The sequence below is a fragment of the Crocodylus siamensis genome, chromosome 4 (genome assembly GCF_052110815.1).
Source record: "Crocodylus siamensis isolate JL-2025a chromosome 4, ASM5211081v1, whole genome shotgun sequence".
Lineage (NCBI taxonomy): Eukaryota > Metazoa > Chordata > Crocodylia > Crocodylidae > Crocodylus > Crocodylus siamensis.
In genome coordinates, this window is record NC_143398.1 from 150429475 (window position 1) to 150454493 (window position 25019).

The window sequence follows — 25019 nt, forward strand, 5'->3', positions numbered from 1 at the left end:
CCAGTCCTAAACATTTATTAATAAGTCATTCTCTTCTTGCATAGCTAAAATGTCTGTGCTAGTGGACTTGAGGAAAACTACTGCTTTGTGCCTTTCCTTCTCAAATAGCATTATGAGGAGAGCTACATAGGTGAGGACTGCATCATATTCCTTGGGCTCTCTGGGCACTCAGGCCTCCATTATTTCAGTGTTGGAGTGATTGGTGTGGTCTCATTGTTAACAATGGGAGTCAAAACCTATGTTTTACTTGTGTGTCATCTGCTGATATGCTATATGATATTTCATTTATTTGCCTTCCTTATAAAATATTAAAATAAAATTATATGGGTGACACCTCAGCTTCTTGCTTTATAAAACATGGCCAACACTTTGCAAGGTACTTAGTTCTGTGTATCACCTTTTATTTTGGGATGAAGGAGGAGAAATGAGATCCTACTGAAATGTCTTTGCAAACAGTATTTGATTAATCTTTTGCATGTTCAGCATGGGCACAGTGGTATAGTTTAACTTCCATGTCTACCCTTCAGACGCTGTTCTGCTATTCATTTGAGCTGGAGCACTTTACTCAGATTGTGGCTACAATGTAGAATTGAAAAGTAGTCCACTCTCGCTGTTTCTTGTTTTACTGCTGCTGGTTGTATAAGCATATTGTCTTTGGCTTTTAGGAGAAACCTTATAAAGAATTTAAATAGGAACTCACATTTTCCAGAATCTGTGGTCAGTGTTGAGTTGACTAATTTGTTCATATGCAAAGCAGACTTGAATCCAGCTTGCACTCCATGGCTGCTAATTTTTAGATTAAGGTTACTTATTATAGGTTATGGTGATGTCAAGTATAGAAGAACATATGTGACTTTCAGGTTCCATGTTGTGTTTCTGGGGTAAGCAACTGGAAGCTTAATATTTTAACTAAAAACAATAAAGATCTGCTTGGTTTTTACATCATTAAGGATAACTTCATGTTGCTGTTGGTCATAGAGACTTTTCTGGCTGTAGGCTGGCTACCTTACATTAGAGGTTGACAGTTTATGGCCTACAGGATATATCTAGTCCACAGAGCCAATCTTTCTAGTCTGTGACATTGGGGCTCCAGCAAGATTTCAGCAGTGGAGGGGTTTACTTGTGTAGTGGCTGAGCAGAGAGGAGAAAGTGAAAGGGTCAGTCTACCTTGGATCCAGCTGGGTAATTTCAGCCCACCACTCCTGAAGTGTATAAGGGAGCAGGCAGCAACAGTTCTTCTACGCTGCTCTAGTCTAGAATACAGGTCAGTGGGATGAAATACTGAAAAACTCAAATGTCCTTTTAACCATAATCCTCCTTGAAAAGCTCAAATGTGGCCTTTTGGGCAGTTGTTTCTGACTCTTGCTACCATGTGTGAAATGGAGACTGTAGGATTTCAGAATGTGTGGAAATAACTTCCACTTTAATCTTTATAATGTTAGAGGCTCCTAACATATATCTGCCTGAGACAGAAGGACCCTAATTTGCTGTTACACTTCTGTACCTCATAAAGCTTTAACACTTGCACAGTAGGTTGATGTCTTGAATATGTTGCTAGGGTTAGATTCTTGGAAAGAAATGAAGCGTTTTAGAAAGCAACGCTGGTAGTTTGTGGACAAGCTTTTTACATGGGCTGATTTAACCTTATGTTACCACTAGTCATAAGATCTGCTAAGTTTTTATACGCGCTATCTTCATGTGGCTGTAGTTAAGGTTAATATTGGCACTTCTGTGCTGTTAAGCCAAGGGTGGGCAAAATATGGCCCGCAGGCTGGATACAGCCTGCCAGCTGGGTGGATCCAGCCTGCAGCTGCCCCTGTGGTGCTCCACATGGGGCTGAGCATCACCTGATCCTACCAGGGCAGCCTATGCTGCATTCCTGCCATCCCTGATCCTAGTCAGCATGCAATTTCTGGCAGGGCTGTTCCCAGTGTAGCTGCAAGTGGCTGGATGTTCTTCTGCTTCCCTTGCCTCCAGCAGGAGCAAGTGGGCTGAAGCTTTCCCCTCCCTTTCCCACACCCACCCAGAGTGGTGCAGCAGGGGGCAGGAGTGGAAGAGAAGTGGCTGCTGGAGGCAAGGGGAATAGAGTAGCACTCAGCCAGCTGTAGCTACACCAGGAATAGCCATAGGAAGCTGTGCACTGGCTAGGGCCAGGGCCGGCAGGGCTTTTCAGCTCCCCTTGCCTCCAGCTGTGACTTCTGCTCCTGTCCCTGGCATGCTGTGCCATGCCACTCTGGGTAGGTGGGCAGGTTGGAAGCTTCAGCTGAGTAGCTCTTGCCCAGCACATGGAGCTCTGGCTCCAGCTCCCAGCTGCCTTCTATCCACTCCACCTACCCGCAGGGGCTGCTCATCACGCTGGGTGGGTGGAGCTGGTGGAAGGTGGCCGGGAGCTAGTGCACTGGGCAGGAGCTGCCTGGCTGATGCTTCCCAGCTGCCCACCTAGAGCAGCGTGGCAGGGGTAGGAGCTGGAGCTGCAGCCCCCGCTGAAGGTGAGGGAAGCAGGAAGCTGGTGGCCCTGGGCAGCGCACAGCTTCTGGTGTGGCTGCAGCCAGCCGGGTGTTGCTGCTCTGTTCCCTTTGCCTCCCAGTAACAAGGTGAGCTTGGCCGGCTGCAGCCCCACTGCAAACAACCCCACCAGAAACTGCACACTGGCTGCAGCCTGGGGCTGGGGCCAAGGCCAGGGCCAGCAGGTATGGGTGGGAGCATGGCACAGGCCTTGGGTGGGGCTCAGCCCCATAAGGAGCGCTGCAGGGACAGCCACCAACTGGGCAAGCTCTACTGCATGTGCCCCCTCCACTCCTCTTCCCCCTCACCCCTGGCTGGCTCCCCGGGAGCCCTGCTCACACATGCACACCCCCCCATGCCCCGCCCTCTGTACCCACAGGGCAAGGTGTGCAGAGTGGGTCACACCTGTCTCACTCCTAGTACACTGCTACCCACCAACCCAAAGCCTCAAGAGAGTTTTAGTGGGTGTGGGGGGGCATGACCCGGCCCACAACAGTCCATCAAACTCCTTATATGGCCCTAGGGCCCACATAATTGCCCACCCCTGTGTTAAGCCCTGTTGGCCAAGCAATAAAAAAGCACGTGGCTGCTTATTGGAGTACAGGATTCTGTCAAACATCCTATTTTAAACAAACTTAAGTCACACTTCTAAAACTGTCATGTGTTTATAGGTAGGAATTAGATTTGCTGTAGTTGACACTTTTTCTCTTTCTGCGTGCACATTGCAACAAAAGAATAGGAAGGAATTTTGCATGTTGTCTGGAATAACTTTCTTCAAATGTCAGGGACTTCTTTTAAATGAGAATCTTAGACTAGCTTAAACTATGTATTTAATGTAACTTCTCTCTTCTTGCATTGCAAAATTATGACCATTCCAGTTCTTATAAGGGAAACAAATATGTACTTAAATGATAAAATTGTAATATTGCAACAACTGAAGTTAGTTACCATATGTGTGTCTTTGCTTTGAACTTTTTGATTTTTAGTCAGTTTGTGTCTTTCTTAACTTCATTTTAAACATAATAGCCTTGGTATAATCAAAATGTTATTTAGAAGTAGAGATGACCATTTCACCAGTATATTGAGAAGTAACTGACTGCAATAAAAACTTTGGCATATTAAGAATCTACACAAATAGAGCAGATAAAAATTGTAGGTTGGGGTGCACTGATAAAGATATTTTTGAGTTGATGGCTGATTGTTGACCTGCCATATTGGCTGATACTGATCCAATAGCTGATATGCAGCTTGGAAGCTTAGAGAGCAGCATCCAGCTGGTAAGTCTATTGGGAGGGTGCATGGGGGTGGTTGGCAGATCGAGGCCCCCATGGTGAGGAAGGGAGTGGGACTGGAGGGGGGAAGAGCAGGCAGTGCACAGCTGGCGTGGGGGCAGGTTGTGGGATGGAGCTGTGGGTGGCTCGTCTGCAGAGGTGGAGCGTGGCTCGCATCGCTGCGTGCACTCCAGGGGAGGTATGGGGGGGTATGTGCCCCCCAGATCTTTGCACAGGGCAAGGGTGGGCTGCCTCTGGGGGCCAGGCGCTGCATTGGGCTCTTCCCAGTGGGGCGGCTGGCCTGGGCCAGGGCTGCACTCTGGGTGGGTGGCGGCAGTGCTGGGAGGAGGGAATCGAGGGAGGGCTACAACCACCCTAGACTTGCCATAGTTCTCTGTCCCAGCACTGCCACCTGCCCTGGCCCAGCCTCCCCCACCAGGATGAGCCCAGTGCAGTTCCCCCAGGCACATAGTGAGCAGCCCACCCTTGCCCCTTGCACAAATCTGGGGGGGATACATGCCCCCCATGCTTCACCTGGGGTGTGCGCAGTGGCACTCCTGACTGCACGAATGCTGCAACTGTGCAAATTTATTGCTCAGCATTTATCAGTGACATTATTGGCCGCATCAGTCAAAAAAAAGCCAATTGCTGATGATGTCAATTTTCCTTTTATCAGTGCCAATACGATATGGACCAATGTATTGGTGCACCTCTAGTTGTAGGTCAAAGTAATAGGTTTCTGATTTCAGTGCAAGCTGCTTTCTTGTTGACAATTTTAACAGTATTTCATGGCTGTTCGAAATCTTCACTGATGCCTTCATGCTGTTCCTATTGGAAAATATACTTAGCATTCATTTTTCTATTTGTTGATTAAAATCATCTTCATCTTGGGCCCAAAAATTGTTGCAGCCCCACTTGCTGACATTTTTCAGGGAGAAAAAATAACGTCTCGCAAGTGATTCTAGTAAAGACTTGTAGAGAGGGAGAAGACATGCATGTAAAAAGGAAAAGATGCTCACGGTTTACCGAAGAGACAGTTTTCTCCTGCTGTTCTTGCAGTAGAGACTGAACCGCTGATTATTAATTATATTTTCATACCTTTTCTCAAACTGTAAAATTTCTTGAAATTTGCTTAGTTAAAAGATGCATTTTGTGCAAGAGCACCAAGCTATAATGGTGAAGTTATGTGGTTCATGCATGCCCTTTGAGATGGAATTTAATGCAGACTTAGAGAGAGATTTACAAAGAAATTTGGGCCTTTAAAGATGCAGATTTCTATTTTAAGGACACAACAGAAATATTCATAAAATTTGAAGGCATGCAAATACAAGTATAAAATCTGTCCCAAAATCTGCATTCTGTCACTTTGGTAGGACGGGAGCAAACTTCTCTAGCTTGGAGTTAATCACAGGAGAACAAATAGATTAGTCATAGAAATTTCCTGTCTTGTGTTATTAGGGTCTTGTTGTACAGTAATTTTGGGCAGGTCCTGGAGTTCTTAACCCCTGGATTGTCTTCACATTAACACCATCTACTGGTTTTAAGCACCCATCATGTGGATCAAAGTGACACCACTCCAGGGCAGGGTAATCTCTGATCCATGGTACCCTGCTGATGTTACATTAAGGTGCAACTGCTCTAGGCTACACCTAGAGTAAACACCCCTCCCACGCCCTTCCCTGCTGGCTTGGATTGGGTGCAGTGCCCCCCCCCCCCAGCCATCCCGCAGCACCCCAAATTCCTGCTCCCTGCCTTCCCCCATCCCTGCCTGCTCCACTGGGACAGACAGCTCAGGAAGCTACAAGCAAGTAATGCCCTGGGGTGGGTGGGTGGGAACTGGGATAGATTGGGGTGGGGGTAGGAGACGACTTTTACCTTTCAGTCCTCCAGGCCCATGCAGACCTGAACATGTGACTGCTCCAAAATTGAGCTAGCACTAGTACTGATCAACATTTGTGTAACTCACAGTAAGAAAGCCCTTAGTGGTGAAACTGTTGCCCATAGTGTTTTCTGTTAATTTTCTTAGCACATTTTATGCATTAAAACAATCTCAGCTGATGCTGTTGATACATGCTAGCAGCAATAGTCAACTGGCCAGATGGAATATACTTCTAAATTCTTAGCTCCCTAGTCAAGCAAGTACTTTCTTGAAGACCTGAGTCTTGCACTGTACTTAACCAATTTTTTCTTTCTCAAGGTAATTATTTTAGTCTTTTGCACTGGGGCCTATGATTAACATTTAAAGTGCACATGAAAGGTAACTATAAGGAAGGGAAAGAAAGGGGAACTATAAATGGCTGAAAGACCTGGGGAGGAATGAAGAATAACTCCATGAAGTTATTCAGGTTGTTTAAGAGGTTACAGTGTGATTGTACAGACAAAATGTTACTTTGGAATTAGAGGGGTACACAGACTACAAAAAATCTGAGAACCCCTTGTTTAGTCCATTGGTAGCTCTTCCCTATTAGATAGGATGTGATACCAGATAATACAGAAATCACTGACACTCATTCAAAGGTGTGGATCAGTAAACCAGGTCATACTCGCAGCTCTCTTACCTTGTATGAAAATTGTTTTTAAGAGGCTTTTATTTTTTTCCACCAGGGTCCATTAAATAATGAGTCTTCCAACCAGAGCTTGTGCAGCGTGGGTTCTCTGAGTGATAAAGAATTGGAGGTAAGCAGTTGCAATACTTGATAGTCCTCATTTACAGGATAAACATAATTGGGCTAACAAAATGCCCACTAAAATTGTGAGACCCAGCAATAAAGTACTCCTGATTGAAGAACTGCATATAATACATTTCTTAGGAGTTTAGGCTGAGTTCAAGTCCAGTAGAACTTCATTCCCTGGAATGAAAGGCAGTTAATTCAAATTAGCCTTCTTTGTCCAGGAAAAAAATATTATCTAGGATACTTCACAAGTACCTAAAGCTTGTACAACTGTAGGATCCCAGGATAAAAGACTTGTCCCAGGTGAAATCCCACATCTATGTCTCTTACCTTCAAGTGTAATTCCAGAGCACTGACTTCTGGAACTAAGCTTTCAGTTACTGTTTTGATGCTCAGTTGCTGTTTCAGTTGCACTTTTGCCCAAGTCAAAAGAAAAGCAGCCTTTGTGAAGTTGCCAAATTACTGTCCTTCTTATTTGTATGTGAAGCTTCAAAAATATTTACAAATTGGGAGTCTGTGTAAACTGCCATATTAAGCTTTTAACAATTTGTAGTTAAACATATAGATGACATAGGGTGGAAGACTATGCTTCCTCCATTATTAATTACCTGGAAATGACTGCTGAAGTAATAAAGATGGATTGTAAAGTTATACTTTAATGTCCCAAGTTAGTAATGTTTTACAGAGATCCTGGTTTTCTTTGTTTAAAAATCCCAAATTTTCTGGTTTTAAATCCTCCCCTCAAATCCACATTTTTCCTTATTAAAATGAAGCACCGCTAATTCTCTCTGTTTTTCTGTCTCTTTTTCTCTCTCTCTCTCTGTCTCATGTATGTACATACATATGTACATATCCAGAGAGAGAGAATCAATTTAACATAGTGTTCTAATGATAGCACCCACGATGGATGACTTGAGACCCTCTGGGTTAAAATCCTTGGGGAACACGGCGCAGGGGATACTATGGTGGGTGTCTACTATAGACCCCCTACCCAGGGTCAAGACTTTGACAAGGAGTTTGCAGGAAATTGGCTGGGGCTGCGTGTTCCTGGTGTATGGTTGTCTTGGGAGACTTTAACTACCCAGACATCTTGTGGGAAGAGCGCTCAGCCAAATCTGAACGGTTGCAAAGCTTTCTCTCGTGCGTGGATGACCTCTATCTGACGCAGGAAGTCTAGGGGCCAACGAGAGGTAAAGCACTGCTTGACCTTATACTGGCAACCAGGAGTGACGTAACCAGTGACCTAATGATCGAAGGGAGGTTGGGTGACAGTGACCACAAGCTGATCACCTTCACCATCCACTGTAAAGCTGGCAAGTCAGTCAGTAATACAGAAATCCTCGACTTCAGGAAAGCTGACTTTGACAACTTAAGGAGGCTTGTCAGTGAGGCCCTAAAGGGCCACAGCCCAAGGGGGAGGGGAGTTCAGGACAAGTGGTCCTGGATGCGTGAGCAAAGTCTATTTCGTCTCGCAAGAAAGGCAGTAAAAGGGCACAGCAGGCCCCCTTGGCTCTCCAGGGAACTGGCAGACCTCCTGTGTCTTAAAAGGAAGACCTACAAAGGATGGAGGACGGGAACCACCTCCAAGGAGAAATATTAAGCTCTGGTTCAGACCTGCAGAGAGCAAACCAGGAAAGCCAAGGCTGTGATGGAACTCCAGTTAGCTACAAATATCAAGGACAATAAAAAGTTCTTTTTTAGATATGTGGGGAGCCAGAGGAAAAGCAAGAGCAACATTGGACCCCTGCTAAACCAGATGGGACAACTGACAATCGATGCCCCTGAAAAAGCAAACTTGCTAAATGGGCACTTTGCATCAGTTTTTCACCAGTCCCATGGAATGCCCCTGCCCACTATGGGTCAGGGAGGCCCGGGTGAGGGAGATTCTTTACCCTCCATCAAAGCTGACCTCATGAAGGAACACCTTGACAGGCTGGACACCTTCAAGTCAGCTGGCCCCGATGGTTTACACCCAAGGGTACTCAAGGAGTTGGGAAGCGCTTGGCACTAGCTCAGCCCGTGGCATGGATCTTTGAGAACTCCTGGTGCTCTGGTGAAATGCCCGAAGATTGGAAGAAGGACAATATGGTGCGTATCTTCCAGAGAGGAAGGAAAGTAGATCCGGCAAACTACAGGCCCATTAGCCTGACCTCTAACCTGGGGAAGGTCTTGGAAAAGATTATCAAAGAGGCCATCCTTAACAGACTAGCTGACGGCAATATCCTGTGGGATACCCAGCATGGATTTGTTGCGGGTAGGTCTTGCTTGACCAATCTCATTTCCTTTTATGACCACGTGACTTATCACCTGGACAAGGGGGAAGAGATTGATGTCATATATCTTGACTTTAAAAAAGCCTTTGATCTGGTATCCCATGATCACCTCTTGGCTAAACTGGCTAGCTGTGGGCTCGACCTCACCGTGATCCGCTGGCTGGGGAATTGGCTCTGTGGTGGGACCCAGAGGGTGGTGGTTGACAGGAGCCAATTGTCTTAGTGTGTAGTCACCACTGGGGCCCATCAAGGCTCTGTCCTAGGGCCTGTGCTGTTCAACACTGATGAAGATGTTATGGACATCGGTGTCCGAAATGGACTGGCCGAGTTTGCCAATGACACAACTCTGGGGTAAAGCATCCACACCTGAGGACAGGAGGGCGATCCGGGCAGATCTTGATAGACTCATGAAATGTGTGGTCGTGAACCTGATGGTGTTTAACACCGAAAAATGCAAGGTTCTCTACCTTGGGAGGAAAAACCTGCAGCTTATAGGCTCAGCAGTGCTACGCTGGTCAGTACTACAGATGAAAAGGACTTGGGGGTCATGACTGACCACAAGATGAACATGAGCCTTCAGTGTGGCTAGTAAAGCAACCAAAACGGTAGCTTGCATCCATAGATGCTTCTCAAGCAAATCCTGGGACGTCATTCTCCTGTTGTACTCGGCCTTGGTGAGGCCGCAGCTGGAACACTGCATTCAGTTTTGGGCTTTGCAACTCAAAAAGGATGTGGAGAAGCTTGAGAGAGCGCAGGGGAGAGCCATGCGCATGATCAGAGGTCAGGAAAAAAACAGACCTTATGATGACAGGCTGAGGGCCATGGGACTCTTCAGCCTGGAAAAGCGCAGGCTTAGGTGTGATCTGATGGCCACCTATAAGTTTATGAGGAGTGCTCATCAGGATCTGGGGGAACATCTGTTCACCAGAGCACCCCAAGGGATGACAAGATCGAATGGTCACAAACTCCACCACTTCAGGCTGGATATAAGAAAGAACTTCTTTACTGTCCAAGCCCCCAAGGTTTGGAATAGACTGCTGCCAGAGGTTGTTCAAGCACCCACTTTGAACACCTTCAAGTCACATGTGGATGCTTATCTTGCTGGGATCCTATGATTCCTGCTGACTTCCTTTCCCTTGGGCAGGGGGTTGGACTCGATGATCCTCCAGGGTCCCTTCCAGCCCAAATGTCTATGAAATCTATGATATATTTACAATTTTAAAGCAAATTGGAAGCCTACCAGTGCCTCAGTCCATTATAATAAAATACATTCTGAATACCTATATATTTTGGCATTTGATTTCGAGGGTGGGATTATTGTGGAAAATCAGGGTTCCCCCTGCCACCTTTATTCACCAGAATGCAGGTCTAGCTTTTGATTATTGGAAGATTAAGAACAAGTTTTCAGCATTTTGTTTTGCTGGATATTTCATCTCTTCCTGAAGAATGACTTAAAGGGCTTTAAAGGGCTCAAGGTGATCCAGTGGATACACTCCTAGCCTGTAGCTGTTCCAGTAGTGAGTAGGTGTCCTGCTGGTTACACAACTGAACAAATAGGAGTGGAAGCACTTGAAACTTAGTCTTGTTAATATAAAAATCATCTGAAACTAAAATATTAACAGTTTTCTTGACACTGTAACAGTGCATTACTGTGTTTTCAAGCCTCAGGCAGTTTAAGATGCTTTAAGTGCTTTAGTTGCTCTTTCCTCTGTCCAGCAGTTTATAATAAGAGGCCATTGTGTGTATTCCAGTTGATAAGAGTACTGGTATTCAGGTACTGAATGAGTTGCAATCAGTTGGGCTGTGATTTTTCAGAAGTATTTAAGTGACTTAAGAGCATGGTGGATTTAATTTAAGTCAAATTGATTTAAATCACTGCTCAGGAAGCCTCGGTTTACTCATTACTTTCTACAAAAACTGCATTCGTGTTGTTTGATATCCTTTATTCATTTAATTCCTTAAAACTGCACTTTTAGTGAAAGGTAAGGGTTTGGCTCTGTGTACACAAACTTGCAGAGAGATGATAGCGCTGATGGGTAGGGAATCAGGTCTGTTCTCTCATCTCCATATACTGGTTTTAACCAAGAATGTTATCACTCGAGAGACAGATCTATAGTTTGAGAACTGAAACTAAGCATCACAGAGATCTTTTAGATTGAGCACTGAGTTCTATTGGGTAGAGTGGTTTTCTTCAATCTTTACTAATCTATAGAGGAGCCTCTGGGAACCCCATAATATTGGGCCCCTAATATCGTCCCATGGCCTGTTGTGACCTATTTATAAAACTTTTCTAGAAAGGTTGCATGAATATATTGTTTCAAATAGCATATTATTAGAAGTTATAATCCCTATGCTATGATGATATCTTTGAGCTTTAACCTATCTTAAACTTATATAAAGGTAGTTTTAATTTATTTTTTTTGAGTATTTTAACAAAAACAGTTTTAAAAATCAAATTTTTTTTTAGATTGTTGAATTTTATCTATCCTGCTTAAGAGCTTATGTCCCTTTGAAAAAACAATTCAGTGTGTGCTCCTAGCTTGCTTATACTTCTGAAACCCTACTACTGGCCCCTAAACAGACTGAGTCTCAATGCAGAACCCTCAGGTGCCAGATGCTGTTATATCCATTAGGTATTTAAGTGGACTTAAGTGCCTAAGTGTTATTTTATACCACCCTGGTTAAGACCCTTAAATCTATTAATGCAAATACTTGCATAGCATGTCATGGGACTCTTTAAGACTGAACTGCAGAAAAGCGCTGAGCAGGATGACCCACCTTTCTCTTGCCTTAATGGTTTCTTGGGACATTTTAATGGGCTAAACTAGGGGTTGGCAACATATGGCACATGAAGTCACTGGAGCTGAAGGGCTTTGCTTGTGCCTGCTTGAGAACAAAGCTGCTCTGGAGCCAGGGGAGCTGGAAGCTGTGTGAACCACTGCTGCCACTTCTTTCAGCCCCTGACCCTACTCCCCAAGGCTATAGCGTAAGCAGTGCTGTGCTGTGCTGGGCTGGGCTGGATAGGACACGGGGTGGGGAGAAGCTGCAGCAGGGTGGAAGCAACTTCCAACTGATCAGTCTTGGCACAGCTTCCTTCTAGGTGGAAGCTACGATTGCATTGCAACCAAGGAGCAGGGGACTGGGAGAAGCAGCAGCGCAGGCCTAGTTCCCAGCTTTTTTACTCTAACAGGTGTTCAGGGAAACCCTGCCTGCCACTGACATGCTGCCAAAGCTGCTTGGCCTGTGCTAGACTGGGGTCAAGCTGTTCTGATGTGCAGCTCAGAAAAGGTTGCCATCCCCTGGGCTGGATAAAACTTGTGTAGAGTGGTTTACATATGGATGATTTGCCTTGAGAGGGCAATTGGACCAGATGATGACCTCTCCTAGCCTGATGATTTTGTGACTCTGCATTGAGCAGGGTTAGAATCTCACTTCAGTACTAAAGTGTAGTTGGCACCTACTCCATTGAAAAGTATCTGGCCTCGTATGTAGCCAGCCTAACAATCAGTTTGTGCTGGTCTAACACTAGTGTTCAGATTGAGTAGAATTTTACACTTGGTCTCTACTAGACCTAATGAGTGAGAAGCACAGAGTAGAGGAGACTTAAGCCTGTGTGTTTCTTTGAAAGAGGAAAAGTGACTACAGAAATGAGTGGACAACACTGGAACATAATATCTCTTTGAGAGCTATTGTTTCTTTAAGTACAAATGCATTTGGGACTTGGAATGCCCATTAGTGAATTGCAGTCTATTTATTTTGTATTTTGGCTGGTCTGTTTTAAATTCTGGAATAACTGCAAAAATGTTAATTTTGAAGTATTGTTTAATAGACTCCTGAGAAAAAACAGAATGACCAGCGGAACAGGAAAAGGAAAGCAGAACCGTATGAGACCAGTCAAGGTAGGCCATTCTCCTGACTCCTTTTCAGGATTTCCGAACAGTTGGTAATTGCTATATACTTAACGCAGTCACAGTGTCCAAAGAGACTAACGGTTCACCTCAAGGGTGTGTCATGTACCTTGTTATGAACTTACTGTTCATACTACTCTGTGATCATGTAGTTCTCCTTTGGGAGCCTTGTTATCCCCATTGTAAGAAAAATAAGAAAAACATTCACTCCTAAAGTAGTTTAAAAGTGGCATTTATTTTTACTTAAGAATTTGAAAGAATTTAAAATACAAAGCCGAATTTGTAAAGAGGCTGGATGTGGCTCTGAGGCGTTACATGGATATCTTGCATTTTGAAATCTTGGTCCCTTGCATTTTCTTGAACTTTGAAACACTTCCATAGATTTTGTTCCTTGTATTGGTGGCAACCTAATTTAACAACTAGCTAGAGAACGGGCTGTACTCACAAGTATTAAACAGCAAATGTTGTCTTCACGAACTAAGAAAAAAACACAGGTTCCAGTCCAAGTCCTCAGATCCTTCTTAGTGAATGAACGTTTGGAGAATAGGAGAAAGTTATTTTTAGCAATACAAAGCTGTTCCTACAACAAAATAAGGAGCTTCTTTATAGGACTCTACCTGTAGTACTGGGTGTTGTGATTTAACTAACATGTATGTGACCACCATTATCTCTTGAACGCTCATAGGTTGGGTTGTGGTAATTTTTTAATATACTTATCATTATGAGCACAATGAGCTGCCTGGAAGCAGAGGTGGATTATAGGCTTATCTCAAGGGAAATTTGAGAGATCCCTCCTGCTGCTTACCATGACCACAGAAGTTTCCTTTGAAATTTGCATTCATGTACATAGTCTGATTGCAGTTGACACAATTTGACTAACTCAGAGTTGTAAAATTGGCAAATTCAAAGTTTCGGCATTTAAAAAAAATTACTTTGGGACAGACTGTTGCTGTTCAGAAGCTTTTTATAGGTGATGTGAAGTTGGACAAATGTAACGGATACCTAAATATGCTTGTTGCTTTTACGTGAGTAGGTTTCTCAATATGACATCAGAAGTTTTTGTTTATAAATGATCAAACTTTATATTCCTTTCAGGTAAAGGCACTCCTAGGGGACATAAGATTAGTGATTATTTTGAGGTAAGACAATTTTAATGTATTTATGTAAAAAATCTATTTTAAATCCTTTTTCGAAACTTCTTTTTTTTTTTAAAGGGAAATCCGTAGTTTAATTTGTTTTTACCATCTCCCCTTCCAAAGAAAGTGATTTGTATCAGTCATCTTGATAGGTTTACGAATCAGTTTAAAGCAGACAATCTGCGTATTTTGGTAGTTTGTTTCATCTTAACCTAACTCTTATTTAAGCCAATATTACAGAAATTAACTAAGAATCGCTTTTCAAAAGTTTTAAAATGGACTTATGTTGGAATTGTGAATCTTGTCTTGTGATACTGAAGCTTCCTTTTCATAAGTCCATTGCAACAGTAAGGATCTGGTCCAACAAAGAAATGTTAGACAATATCTCTCAGTAGCACTGTTGTTTACAACTTAAACATCAGTGTAAGTCCCTTCCAGAACTGAAGCTGAAGGTAACCCTAGCACATTTCACTTGCAGAGTATACCCATTGCTGTTTTGTTAGCTCTTCCAAATTTCCCACAGTCCCTTTCCAAGCGTGTACAAATTAGAAGGTTTTTATTCTTCACAGTTTATTCTTCTATTTATGCTGAATAGTTTACATGGCTTGCAGCTAGCTGTGTTTTTGCTGGTGCTTATTTCTTACAGTCCTTGGGTATTGATTGGTATGTAACTGTAGAGTGCAGGAATGCAAGAACTTCAGACCAGTGCTACAGCTAATATGCTATACTGTCTTCTGATAGTGATTGGCATTGAGTGCTACAGGTGTGCCTCCACCTTTTGGTGCACAGCTAGACTTAACGGGTGCCCAGGGGAAAAAGTGCTTACTAACTCTAGAAAGATAGAAATTGGTTTATCCTGAAGAACATAGTTTAAAATAAATTGCATCTGGCATGGATGTGTTTAACTATCTTGATCCATTCACCTTTACTTTGAGTTGTTTATAAACATAATTATAGCTCACATTCACTTTCCTTTTTAAAGTAATCAATCTTCAGTCAATCTGTGACATTGAGGCATTTTTACCATGTGTTGTATGCACTAACTAATAAAATAGATCTCCAGAGTTTGTTGGGAATGGCTTTGTGTTTTGTCTTAAGATTAGTGTTGTGCTTTCATCTCTCCCCACTAAATTTCCTTAGGCATAGTATCTTTATGAAGCTCCTGATGATCATGTGTATTGTTTTGCTCAGTTTGCCGGGGGAAGTGGTCCAGGAACCAGTCCTGGCAGAAGTGTGCCACCTGTTGCCAGATCCTCACCGCAGCATTCCTTATCCAATCCCTTACCAGTAAGTACTTTTTCTGAGGAAGATGCTAAGCAATAAAAATGATTACATCTGCTACAGGAAATGAGGTCCTAGTAGAGTAGAAGATCAAAACAGTGACCGTTAGGAACAGGTTTTTTGTTGGTCTCTGAACCAGTTCTTAGTGATCCTTCTATCTGTTCTGATATAAGACTGCATCATTGTTATGAAGCCAGCTCTCTGGGGCTTGATGAGGATGTATATTTCAGAGTAGGTAGTCCAGTCTTAGTTTTCTTGATGTCAAAGTATCCTATCTATTTTGAAACATGTAAAAAAAAAAAAATTGTTTGAGGGTTATGGATCTGCTTCTGTACCTAATAATAAAATGTGGAGCTAATCTATTTGCTGTTCAGTCACTTTGCTTGCAGGTTGAATTCCTCTTCCTCTGCGAGCTCCTCCAAGAATGGGACTAGTTTTCGCTGTACAGTCCTAGTGGAGTGATATTGTGGTTGTGATTAGGGTCTCTAGGGCCACCATTATTATACATAGCATTATTACTGCAGAAAGGTCTCTCTGTCTTCAGGTATACGTAGCCTTTGTTGAAAACAGCAAAACTGTCAGGGTGGGTAAGGTCTGTGCATCTGTTACCAGATTATTCAACAAGACACTTTCATTGGGCTACTTAGGTCTTTTTTCAAGGTCCGAATGTGAAGAGGTAACTAATATTTTGTTTTGTTCTAAAACAGTTCAAGACATTTCACGAAGCTGATTTTTGTGATATGATAACCTAAGTGGCCTGTTTACTCCCCCCCACAAAAAAACAAAACAAAACAAAAACCAACCAACAAAGCAAAGCCCCATGGCCTTTGATAATGGCTTGAACTGAATTCTCAAGCTTCTCATTTGGAGATCAGTATGGCAGATTGAAGTCTTACTGGGACTGTAGTGTACTGGAAGAAAAACAGTGTGTCTTCTTTCTGACTTCTTTTCAAGAGTACTTTCCTGCCTTAAGTGAGATAGCTAAGTCTGTGGAATCATGTTTGACATTTTTTAATGCATTTAACTTTCAAGCTCCTCTCAAGTCTTATACAAAAAAAAAAATAATGAAACATTATAGATGAAATTTTGAATACAGCATTCAAGATATTTCTTCTTCCAGAATCTACAGTTATCCCATTATAAATACTTAAGAGGGACAGTTAGTCTTTTGCTTAAAATACAAAAGCATGCTAAATATCTTGATAGCTGGCTTTCCCTCTGTAGTCAAAACTGATAATATCAGTATAATCAGTTTGTCACCTTTTTATGAATGTGCTCTTTATAGTCTTTGTCTTCACTTTTTTGGTGATGGAAGCAAACCTTAGCTTTAGCTTATAGCTATAGCAAAACATTTTTGCTCGTTTGGCTTCCTTCAGCACTCCGAATCAGGGCTGTCAGAGTTAGTGTCAGTTTCAGGGGATCTTGAAATGTTTGGCTGAGGATTTTTTTGAGGGGTGGTGGCAGGCAGGGGTTGAAGCAGAAGTTTGGATTCCTTCTTCAGGAAATGCACTTGATGGCTGCATTTTGGGCTGCTGCTTTTCATCATAAAGCAGCCTCTAACAATTGACTTCATTGTTAACTCCTCTTGCCAGGGTCATTGTCATCAAATTAGGAAAGAAAAACTTCAAGATGTTTGAAAGCTTCAGCAATGCCTTTGCTGGTTAAGGCCCTTGCTGGTTGAACATCTTTCTTAGAATTTTCCTCTTCCTGGCTTTTCTGCTGCTGTATTTGAATGAGGTCCTCATTGCTCAATTCCTCCCTGTTGGAATTGATCAACTCCCGAATGTCCTCAGGTTCAAGTTCATCAAATCCAGTTTTCCTTCCAAGCTCAATGCTGTTGTTCTGAATTGTCACCACTGGTTCCTCAAACTCTTAGGAATCCTGGACATAGTCTCCCCAAAGCTTATTCCAGACACCATTCATTGTTTTGGAGGCAACTTCATCCCAGGCACTTGAAATATTATCTATTGCCTTGCAGTTATTATAGCCATTCCAAAATTCTTTTGGGGTCGGAGCACTCTCTCCATCTGTAGCGCTGACAGCCTGGGCGAATGTTTTCCATATGTAATAAGCCGTAAAGGCAGCAATGGCACCCTGGTCCATCAGCTGTATGATGGAGGTGGTAATGGGGGGGCAGGAAAACAACTTTTACATTATTACTGAGGTCATCAAATATGGTAGAATGCCCTGCTGCATTGTCTAAAATGAGAAGTGCCTTGTGGGACAGACTGTTTGCAGCACAATATTTCTCAACTGCAGGACAAAAATAATCCCTGAACCAACTCTGAAAGACTGACATTGTCATCTAGGCCTTCTTGTTAGACTTCCAAATGACTGACAGACTTCTTTTAAGATGCCTCTTGAGAGCCCTGGGGTTTTCTGAGTGGTATACAAGCAATGGTTTCAATTTAAAATCTCCTGCAGCATTACCACCAAGCAATAAAGTAAGTCGATCCTTGGACACCTTGAAACCTGGCATCAACTTCTCCCTGGAAATGTAGGTCCTAGAAGGCATCCTCTTCCAGAAGATGCCTGTCTCATCAGCATTGAAGATGTGTTGAGGCTTATAACCGCCCGCCCCCCCCCATCATCTCAATGATTTCCACAAGCTTATTTCTATAACTGGAAGCTGCTTGGGTGTCAGCACTAGCAGCCTCCCCCTGAATAGAAACATTATGCAAGTTGCTGCGCCTCTTAAATCTTTTGAACCATCCTGTACTGGCAAAAAAAAAAAAAAAAGGCTCAGAAGCAGACCTCTCAGGCAAATTTTTCTCTAAATCATCAAACAGATTCTTAGCCGCCTTCTGAATAAGCAGCATACTCAAAGGTATACAGCATTGGGTTGTATCCTCAATCCACATACTTAACAGGTTCTCCATTTCTAACATAATTGGAACCCTACTCTTACTGAGTTTCAAAGCATTTAAAGGAGTTACGATTCTACCACGTTCTTTTATTTTTTCCTTATTTTTCAACATGGTCCTAAGAGTTGACCTAGCCAAATTCAGCGCTCTACAGACCTCGTTCTGGCATTCCCCTGCTTCAGTTTGCTTTAGGGCATCCAATTTAAACTCCAGTGTTATGCTTTTGTGCTGTTTATTCTCAGCACTTGCACTCAAAAAATGAAGCAAGACGCTGACACAAGCACAAAAGAGCATGAAAGTTTTTAACAAAGCAAGATGGTGATGAGGCTGTGCGCCACCCGTGCTCCCTGCCCAATATCCATGAGCATTATAGTGCGCATGGGTTTCACTACGTGAAACCGGGTATCAAAGTGAAATGAACGCTATAGAAAATGGTGCTAAGCAAAACAGTGTTAAGTGGGGGTTGCCTTTATGAGGTTTTGTCACTGTCACTTATGCTGCAGTGTACTTGTCCGTGGCCAAAGCTAATGGAATAAATGTAATATCGTTCAGGAAGTTGCTATGTTTTCCAAGAATTTGAAGCAGACAGCAGATCCCCTTCCTCTCAGTTGTGGTCTCAGAAAACTGCAGCTCAGGTTTCAGCCTCTTACATTGCTGTCCCACAAAAGCTCTGTTTGATGGGGAAGAGAGAACTGTGAAATTTCTAATAGTGCACAGAAAAACTTTTGGATAAGTTATCCTTCACTGCTTTTGTTTAGTTCACCTGTTAAAATTTATGCCCCCACCCTTTCGTTTTAATTGCCCAAGAGGAGGAAATGCATAAAGATTAACTGGAGAAAGAAGTTTCCATGTAACGAGGCAACATGTGTAGCTTCCTGTTTCAGATAACAACTGAGCAAAACTAAGGAACTCCAGATTTTAGTTATCATAAATCAGATTTGGCTGCTTTTTGTACCTGTGGTGCTCTCTTGGTTTTAAATAACAGCACAGTATATGTTAGACTGGATGGAACCTAGTATATTGCATTGAAAAGTCTGTGGCACTTAGGATCTCACATTTTCCTAACTTTAATCACTACAGTTAAATAGATTACCCTTGATTGAACAAGAATCTATGTACAGGTGCAGGAAAACTGTTGTGGCCTGAAAGAATGACTTTCCTTTGGCTGTACACGCGCATTTCCTTAAAGCATTGGGGAAAAAAGATTGTGCTTTATCAGTGTCCTGGAGGGAGAAGTTTTTGCTTTAGCAGCAAAAATCAGTAGTTCTTCAGTCTTAGATGTGGCTTTGCATCTAATCTGGAACACCTGTGCCTTCAGTTTACTTGTCCTGAAAATGAAGACAGTAGAACCTAGATCCCCTAAGAAATAGTAGGCATTAAAGTTCTGAGTTCTTGTGGGATGCGTGAGTCAAATTAAGCTATTGTGAAATCTTTATGTAATTCATGTTACTTTGTCGGCTCTAAAATATGCAATGATTGCATTTAAATGGAGAAATAGTATTCTGCACATTAATATATGTTTCAGCTTATTTCATACATGCTAATCTAGCCTCTCCTTTTTGGTCACTGTCACTGGAGCGATCTTTCCAAGAATCCTGCTTTATTAGATCCTCACTGTGTTGGCTGCCCGTTCCTGAGCTGCTGCTTCACTGACAATAATTTTGGCAGAACCAGAGAAGCATTTTTTTCTTTGTTTCCAAGAGGTTTATTTTGTTTGTTTGTGTGTTTTTTAAATGTATTACAGCGCCGAGTGGAGCAGCCGCTGTATGGTGTAGATGGCAGCACAGCAAAGGAGCCACAGGAGGAACACTCTGCTCTGCCAACGCTGATGTCGGTGATGCTGGCGAAACAGCGGCTAGAGAATGAGCAGCTGGCACAGAGGGGAGCTGGCCTCTGTTTTACTTTTGTTTCGGTGAGCAGTTTTTTAAAAAAGGAAAAAAGACAGACAGAAAGATTCCAAACCTAGGGGAATGACTTGTCATGGGTTTGGGTATGGGATTTGTGGAGCTGCAAGCTCTAGAGCCCTGGTCTGCAGCCAGCCCTGGTTATTAGTGATGGTCTCTCTGCCTTCTGATGGCTGGATCATAAGATCTGGAATTCTTCCTGTATCAGGTCTTATCTGCATGACAAGGGGCATCAGTTTAAGACAGCTCGTTGTTGTTGTTTTTTTAAGTTTCAACTTTAAATCATATGAAAATATGTACAGGTGCTCTTATTTCAGTTTGAGAGTCTAACTATATAAATCAAAGTAAATTCCTTACTGATTTAGGCTAATCCAAAATAAACCATGTTCAGAGCCAAAGAAATTACTCTGGATGAAACGTTATCAGTTGCATGGAAGCTTTTAGGATCACTGTTGGAAAAAATTGGGCTGGATTTTTCTGGAAAGGATCTGCTGGTTTGTACTTTGGTGTAATGAATCTCTGAAGCTCTATACACAGGTATCCTAAAAGTATGTTGACAAGATGAGTAATCATTCGCCATACAAAAATGAGAGCATCTTCCTGAACAATTTCAGAACACATAACTGTGTTGAATTCCATTTGCAGGCCCAGCAAGGCAGCCCATCTTCTACAGGATCAGGGAACACAGAGCATTCCTGCACCTCCCAAAAACAGATTTCCATCCAGCACAAACAATCCCAGGTATGTGCCATTGTATGGTACAGCACAAGTCATCTGTTTGGGTTGGAATTTTACATTTGATGCAGTCTGCAGGTTTGCTTTATCACTGAAGGTAGTGATGCCACTTTGATAGGCATAGTCTAATGGTTTCATCAGAGTGAATGGAGTTCAGACTAAAGGCTCTGTAGTTCTGCTACCTTGAATGAGTTCTTTACTACTTTTGTTGTACCCCATTTTCTTCTGTAAGAAATATTTGCTACTTAATTATCAGATAGTAGGGGGCTGTTTTTCCAAGGTACCGTGCACACAAATTTGACTCAGGATTAATTTTTTTTAAATAGCTCTGTCTTAGTGCTGTGCCTGCACACCGTAAGTGAGGATGCCCACAGTCTTTACTTAGGGCCTTCTTCCTGCCTATGACTGCAAGAGAGATCCCTGCAGTGTTTGCATTCCTTGTTCTTGGTGAACACATGACTACAATGAATTTTAGAAACTGTGAAGGACTGATCAATTTAATAACTATTTCAGTGCCACTTTCTTTTGTAAACTTTTAGATAATAAGGCTTTCCTTTATACAGGGATGTTTGTCAGAATGCAGGGCCGTGTGTGTGTGTAAAACATCAGATTCTAAGTTGCTATGACTGTCCATCTCACAGTACAGCTATATTGATCACATAGTCTGTGTCTGCTGTGCTTTGAGAAGGCCATGCTCTAGTTTTCTGGCTCATCTCTTTAAGTCCATCTCTAAGAAGAACCAGAAGAAGTGGGAGGTCAAGGTAGAGCTCTTCCTTAATAGTTTCATAGTTGGTAGGGTCGGAAGGGACCTGAACATATCATCAAGTCCAACCCCCTGCCATCTTAAGATTCTCTGTAAGATTTTTGACTCAATCAGGCCTTCAGAGAGATGTAGGTCCCACTATATTTTCTCACATGACGAGTGAACTATGATGTCCCTTAAAGTTTCTAGACTGTTTTCTGTAAACCTCTTTCATTATCCACACTGGCCACGCTCCCAAAAGGGGCCCACTAAGAGCCCCACTTCCGAGACTGAGAACCACCTTTGATTTCCTTTTGTTGGCATGGGGACAAAATGCTTTTAAGACTTGCAGTCTTAAAATGAAGTCTCGTATTGACGTTGTGCCACAAAATTCCACAACCGTGCCAATTGCCTTAACTAGCCATGAGGATGAGATAGACTTACAGTGACAGGGGAGTTCAGGCAAGGTGGTTATCACAAAATATCCCTTGTCACACTGTTGAAGGAGAACATGAAACAGAGTGACCCTTCCAGAAGAGGAAGCTAGACTGCTCCATCAGGTCCTTAATCATTCTGCTTCCTCACCATCGGTAGTTCAGTTCCACTGTAGGCAGAGCTTAGGGAAGACTCCTTCAAGGTGCACACAGGTCATGGTGGTTACAGCAACACATCTGCTAGCTACCTGTTCTGCCCTTGTTACTTCTACTGGCTATGGTCCCCTTCAATAGGCCATCTGGTTAGTTTCATGGACTGTTTCAAATCCAGATTGTCCCTGCTGAAGGAACTGGTATCATCTTTGAGCTATTTCCTGGCTTAATCCCCATATAGAGAGTAAGTGGAGGAACGTAGCGGGAGTGGCCACAATCCTAAAGAGCACAAGCCTCTCCTCGTCTTGTTGCTTTCCCTAGATGTGGGGTGGTTAGTCTTCTCATATCTCCATAGATGATTTAAGTTTTCCAGGACCTACCCCAGTGAATGATGATGATATTTGATATTGCCCTGCAAGTCATCCAGAAAAAACTGTAAATAATTGGATATCCAACAGCCTTTTTCTGCAACAGCTAGCGATTAACGATACTCTGTGAACCAACTAAAATGATCTGCCATACCATTACCAATTGCAGTAAGATCGAAAAAGACAGACAGATATAAGATACCCACTAGGGCAGCAGTTCCCAAACCGACAGAGTGTGCACCACCAATTTAAAACGATACAGCCTTAAGTACCACCAGCAAATTTTTGTCATATGAAGTAATTATAATAAATCTGTTAACACGTACCACTGGTGGTACCCGTACCAGATTGAGAACCACTGCACTAAGGGTTTGGATATTTGCATTAGAGTCCTTCCCCTGATACTGTCATGGTTCTAATAAAGGCTTGACCTTCCCACCCTGAAGGGAAAGGCTCCATAGTTGCAACTCTTTAATAGTAAAATCTTCAGAAGAAAGCCAGGAACCTAGTAGGGGCTACTTGCTTTATGAATTTCTAATTTGCAGAAATTTGTTAATTTTATGGGTACACGGTAAAAAGCCTGACAACCAGCACCTCCAAGCAGTGTTCAGTATATTGCAGGTGACCTCAGACTTTGGGATTACAGTCCAACAATATTCAAATAGACCTCTACTAACCTGCCTTCTGGTACCAGTGTAACTGCTTGTTAGTTTTCATTAGCAGAATTGGTATGGACAGTTTTACTAAAAGAGTAGTTACTTATCTAGTGTGACAGTTAGACATGGTGCCAGTATAGATTCCATGCCCTGTGTATCCATTCCTTTTGGTTAGAGTCCTACTCCTGAAGAAATGGAGCATATGTTGTGAATGTTCCACCTTTTTTTTTCTGCTCTTGGCAACAATAAATGCCCTAGTGGACACTTGTTCAAAAGAACTTGACCTGATTACTAGGGCACATGCGCACACAAAATGAAATCTATGGGGAGAACCATCATTCTATAACTAATCATTTTTTTTCCACATATGCAGACCTCCTGCAAATTATGCATATCTCACAAATTAAATACATTTTGTTTTGTTTCCGAAATAAGGGGTTGTCTAAACTCTTAAAAGGGAACATGTTAATTCTGAGATCATTTTAAATGAGTCTTTGAAGAGAATTCTTTTTACAAGGCAGTCTTAAGGCTCATCTGATAACCACTTCTCCCACATCTAGGGGCCACATATATAATTTTTTTCTTTTTCCTCTCCCTACTGAAGCATTAGTTCAAAGGTCACAGTTCAGCTTCCTGTGTGCTGGCTGTGCTGCTATTGTATGGAAGAACAGTGAAAACCAAATTGGCTGTGGGGACACTAAGCAGATTTCAGGAATGCAGCACAAGGAGACTATTTTGCAGCTCCTGAAATGTCACTAAAATCAGTGTTTTCCCAGGGTGGAGTTTTCTGTCACTTTCTGCTTTCTGCCTGACATTTATGCTAAGAGTGTCCCCTGAAGTGCTTTAAAATAAGCAGTTCCTCAGAGTTTGAGAATGCAGGAGGGTCCTGCTTTCTAGATTAAACTATTCAGACTCCAGCAAATATTGAAGACTAGCCTGCAGAGAGAACTTGCTTTCTGAAATAGTAACTGTTCTGTCTGCCACAGGAGGTAATTAAAGGAAGATAACATAGCCAGGTTCAAAAAGGGACTAAATCCAGCAATTATTTCAGCTGGAGAGCCGCTTAATGAGTTTTAGTGAGCTGTCAGGGGCTGCATGGTTAGCCCCACCCCTTTACAGGTGCCCTGCCCCCTGGTCGCTGTCTTGCCACTGGAAGTACCACCCCTGGCTTTTGTCACCGAATGTCCCTTCCCTTGCCCCTGGAAGTACTCCTGGGGAGAAGAGGATTGCAATCTTGGAACCAGAAAAAACTAAATCTTATACTAAAAATAAACATCTACTGCAACATATTTTGGTTTTATTTAAAAAATATATATTTTTATCGTGATTTGTGTGCATTTGTGTAGGGTATATAGAAGTGATTGCATAATAGCTTAAAATTAAAATCTTACTCTTGTATATTGTGTGTGGGGTACAATAGGGTATGTTGGGGGGTTGTATACATGGGCACCTTGCTCCCACCCTTGTAAGTGGAAGGGTTGGGCGGGGCATAATTCGTTGGGTGCTGTGGGCCATATGAACGTGCCTGGCAGGCTGGATCTGGCCCACAGGCCGTATTTTGCCCATCCCTGCATTAGGTGGTCTGCAGACCCCACGTACCTGCAGGCCGCAGGTTGAAAACCACTGCTCTAGATGCATCCAGTTCAGCGCTCTTTTTCCTATAGCATGCACTTCTGCCACTGTTGAGACGGGATACTGGACTATGTGGACCATTAATCTGACCCAGTGTGGTGGTACTTTACGTTCTTATGACTTTGGTTTGTGGTCTTTGTTTCTGCAGTCTGACCTCACAATGGAAAAAATATCTGCATTAGAAAACAATAAAAACTCTGACTTGGAGAAGAAAGAGGGGAGGATAGATGACTTATTAAGAGTAAGTATTTAAAATGGAATAACATTTTACCAGAGATGTGGGTTTTCCAGAAAATTTTAAATGGGAAAATTTTCCGCTGCCCTAAATGCAGCATGATCTGATTTAGCATGTTTATTTGACTTCTGTTTAGTAAACAAAATTTTAAAAACTCCCCCATGTTAATTCTCTGTCCCAATAGCCACAAGTATTTGAACCAAAATATTTGATTAGGAAAAAGAAATTAAATACAGCACACTTAATGTGG

The 25019-nt window shown here is 42.6% G+C and overlaps 1 protein-coding gene across 2 annotated transcripts in view; it reads left to right on the forward strand.

The window, feature by feature from the left end:
• Positions 1–25019, forward strand: part of TLK2 (tousled like kinase 2) — a 64990-nt gene that overhangs the window by 8062 nt on the left and 31909 nt on the right. For both annotated transcript variants that reach the window (XM_090044141.1, XM_090044140.1), the window contains exons 3-9: positions 6381–6452; positions 12551–12620; positions 13725–13768; positions 14957–15052; positions 19655–19822; positions 20460–20555; positions 24683–24775. In XM_090044141.1, the coding sequence (XP_089900267.1) occupies positions 6381–6452; positions 12551–12620; positions 13725–13768; positions 14957–15052; positions 19655–19822; positions 20460–20555; positions 24683–24775 (639 nt within the window). The remainder of the gene's footprint in view (positions 1–6380; positions 6453–12550; positions 12621–13724; positions 13769–14956; positions 15053–19654; positions 19823–20459; positions 20556–24682; positions 24776–25019) is intronic.